The sequence below is a fragment of the Vollenhovia emeryi genome, unplaced genomic scaffold (genome assembly GCF_000949405.1).
Source record: "Vollenhovia emeryi isolate VEMERY1.0 unplaced genomic scaffold, V.emery_V1.0 DF939382.1, whole genome shotgun sequence".
Classification (NCBI taxonomy): Eukaryota; Metazoa; Arthropoda; class Insecta; order Hymenoptera; family Formicidae; genus Vollenhovia; species Vollenhovia emeryi.
In genome coordinates this window covers 60,670-63,684 of record NW_011966984.1, presented here as the reverse complement: position 1 = coordinate 63,684, position 3,015 = coordinate 60,670, and the positions used below count along the sequence as shown (strand labels likewise).

The window sequence follows — 3,015 nt, the reverse complement described above, 5'->3', positions numbered from 1 at the left end:
CGCTTAATAATAATGCTATATGTAATAATATTTTTACACAAGATGCAAATAATTGTATAAAATTATACTTACTGTAATAAATATAAGGCCAAATACTATTAATGATACAGTACTGAAAAATACAGTTACCAATGCAAAAGGACGAACTGCAACGGCAACTTCTCCTGCATACCTAAGATTGAATTTAAAATATTTGATCTCATATGTATATGGGATAGTCAATTTTAAATAGTCAAATACACACAAAATAACTGAAGTGTTTATCAGCTAAGCGCTTTAGAAAGATGTCTTACTGAAGTAATTGTTGATGCTTCTCGATGCATTTCGCGAAATCGTAGATGTTTGTCATTGTACATAACTCATCAGTCAACAATTTAAACCTCGCTGATGTCAACCAAAGCAAAAGCGCCATGAAAGCATTTACACATAAATGCGAGGCTATGAACATACCAACCACAATTTGGTGCATATACGTAATAGCCCTTAGCGGTTGTTGAGATGCGTCAAATGGAAAATCAGCAGGTGCTGGAAGCGGTTCGTCTAGCACGATAGGTCCCACGAAGAGGCCGCAGAGACTCATGTAGAATAAACTTATACAGAAACCATAGAAGTTGGAGTACTTGTCAACATATTCCCGCTGCACAGTTGCTTCTTCATGAGGCTTTATTAGCGCGCAAAAATTCTCCATTTCGAGAGTAACGTACTACAATTGAAATAATTATATTATTTCGATCGATAATACACGAGAAAAACATTTAGTTTAATTTCTCAGAAGTAGCATCTGCATTAATTACTTGCAATCGTTTATAAATGGCTAGGTGGCACAGAATGTTGCCAATAACATGGCTACAAGGAAACAAACCCAACGATGACTTTATAACAAGTTCGAGATCATCGAGATTCTTCACGAGACCGTATATCATCGACGCTAGCACGGCTATAGTCAGTAATATACAGACGTACTGATACAACTTCATGAATAGCACTTTGCGTTTACCAGTGTTCAGTGGTAGCGGCCAAAACCATATAACAAACAAACTCAACTTTACGACGGCAATCGCCTTTTTCAGCGTTACTTTCTCTGGCATGACCTCGATGGATCGTACGTACGGGGAATACGTAAAAATATATTGCAAATACTATTGCTTATTGGGAATCATTTCTCATGTTGTCGAGCAATCGACGATTCAAGAGCGTGCAGTAAAATGTCGGGGAATAAGAATAGTGTAAAGTCTGCAGACTTGAAAACCGTCTATACCGTCTTGAAAATTTTTCTTTCACAAAATACACGCTATTTCAACAGTATTCTTATAAAATATGCGCTAGGTGGAGGTGCGCAAAAATAATACATGTTGCATCGGTTATCTCAAGTGTAAAAAAAAGTATTCATTGAAGTAAATTAAGTTGATGTATGATTTTTTACAGTTTTACGGAAATGTAAAATATCGATTGGAGGAACACAAAATAGCCGTGCGATATTAGGTTTTCTTCTGCATATTTTCCGTAGGCTAACGCTAAGTGGCAGAAAACGTTAATAATTTATTGGATATGCAGAACCTGAAATGGGAAATGTGGTGTTACATAGCAGCTGTTTCTGGCACTATTGAAACATTGATGAATCTTCTAACTCAAACTGAGATATAAGTAAAAAGTAAAGATCGTGGAAATAAGTGAAAAGTAAAAAAGAAACTCTCTTTCATTCGTGCACAGTCTATTCTTGAAACTTGTACAATATAAATTTCTCTCTCAACGGATAATTTATTCTACCGCTAGCTATAAATCTAAATGTTCTCTTAAGTTAAATTACTAGTAGTCAAACTTTTTACTTTTTCGTGGATATTTTTATTATTATACATAAGTGTAGTGTCTTCTTAATATTATGCATTGTGTATATATAATTTAAGCTATATGTACCCATAAATTTCCTTTCTAGCTGGTGATACATTTAAAATTCTTTTTAAAACATTCGTGCTGGCCGTGATATAATCACATATCTTATACGTAGAAGTGAGTATTGTCAAGATGATCAATGGAATCAATTAAAAATAGATGCATTAATGATTAACTCACAACCAGTCTTAATAAGTTATAAATAATAAACAAAAAGACTGCGTATATTTATGTAAGAAAACCAGAATATTTACGTGAAATAATATTCTAAAACAAATTCCAATTACCTTAAAACAATCAGTGGAAATAGCCAAGAAAAAATATAGGTAATTAGACGTCTTATGAAAATGTAAGAATTCTCCAGAGACAACTTTCTCAAAATTTTGTTACCAAACGATATCATCTGACAATATGTGAATTATATGGCAATATATAGCAATTAGATAAGATTACCATGACATTCACTATGTAAAATCACACGAGTAGTGATGTACGATTCTAAATATACGTGTATAAGAATTTGTCCAGCAGTTGATTCTTCTTCATCGCGAAATATGCATTTTATATTATTCGCATTAGTTCTCATTGTAGGTATCTATTATATAATATTTACGTAAGTGCGTACGATAATTCATACTTTCTGACTTTAATGATTCAAATCGCCAATTACGGCTCTCATTGTCGTGAAATATGTCAACAGTGACATGAAATACTGTAAAAATGTTAAATCTGTCATAATTCTTATTATATTATTGCAAGCTATATTTTTTAAAAGCTATCATAAAATACATTACGTTTTACTGTAGCAGTTTTATTGCTTATACATAATGTTTTATGGCAACATATACTAGTACAATATTTAAGCGATGTATACCTTAGCATAATATTTGAGAGATAAAGTTGGTAGCAAGCTTCCCATACTGATTACAAGTGGTCTTTGACTTCTTTGCATGATTAAGAGTATGGTTTTAGTGATGCATTGTGATTTTCCAATCCATGACATATTGTATACTGCCATTGCAACTTGTTCACTCTGCAATCGTAGCAGTATCATTTCTAATTTAATATAATTCTATATATTCTATATATAATTCTTATATATATACATATATATATATTAATATA

The 3,015-nt window shown here is 32.4% G+C and overlaps 1 protein-coding gene across 1 annotated transcript in view; it reads right to left on the bottom strand.

Annotated features, from left to right (window-relative positions):
* The window catches only part of LOC105558100 (odorant receptor 4-like), a 5,819-nt gene extending 3,086 nt beyond the window's left edge, over positions 1 to 2,733 (bottom strand). Inside the window, exons 1-3 of the mRNA XM_012005618.1 lie at positions 795 to 2,733; positions 294 to 703; positions 73 to 172 (exon numbers count right to left, since the gene is read on the bottom strand). Coding sequence (XP_011861008.1) covers positions 73 to 172; positions 294 to 703; positions 795 to 1,088 — 804 coding nt within the window. The 5' untranslated portion in view covers positions 1,089 to 2,733. The remainder of the gene's footprint in view (positions 1 to 72; positions 173 to 293; positions 704 to 794) is intronic.
* Positions 2,734 to 3,015: the final 282 nt, after the last annotated feature.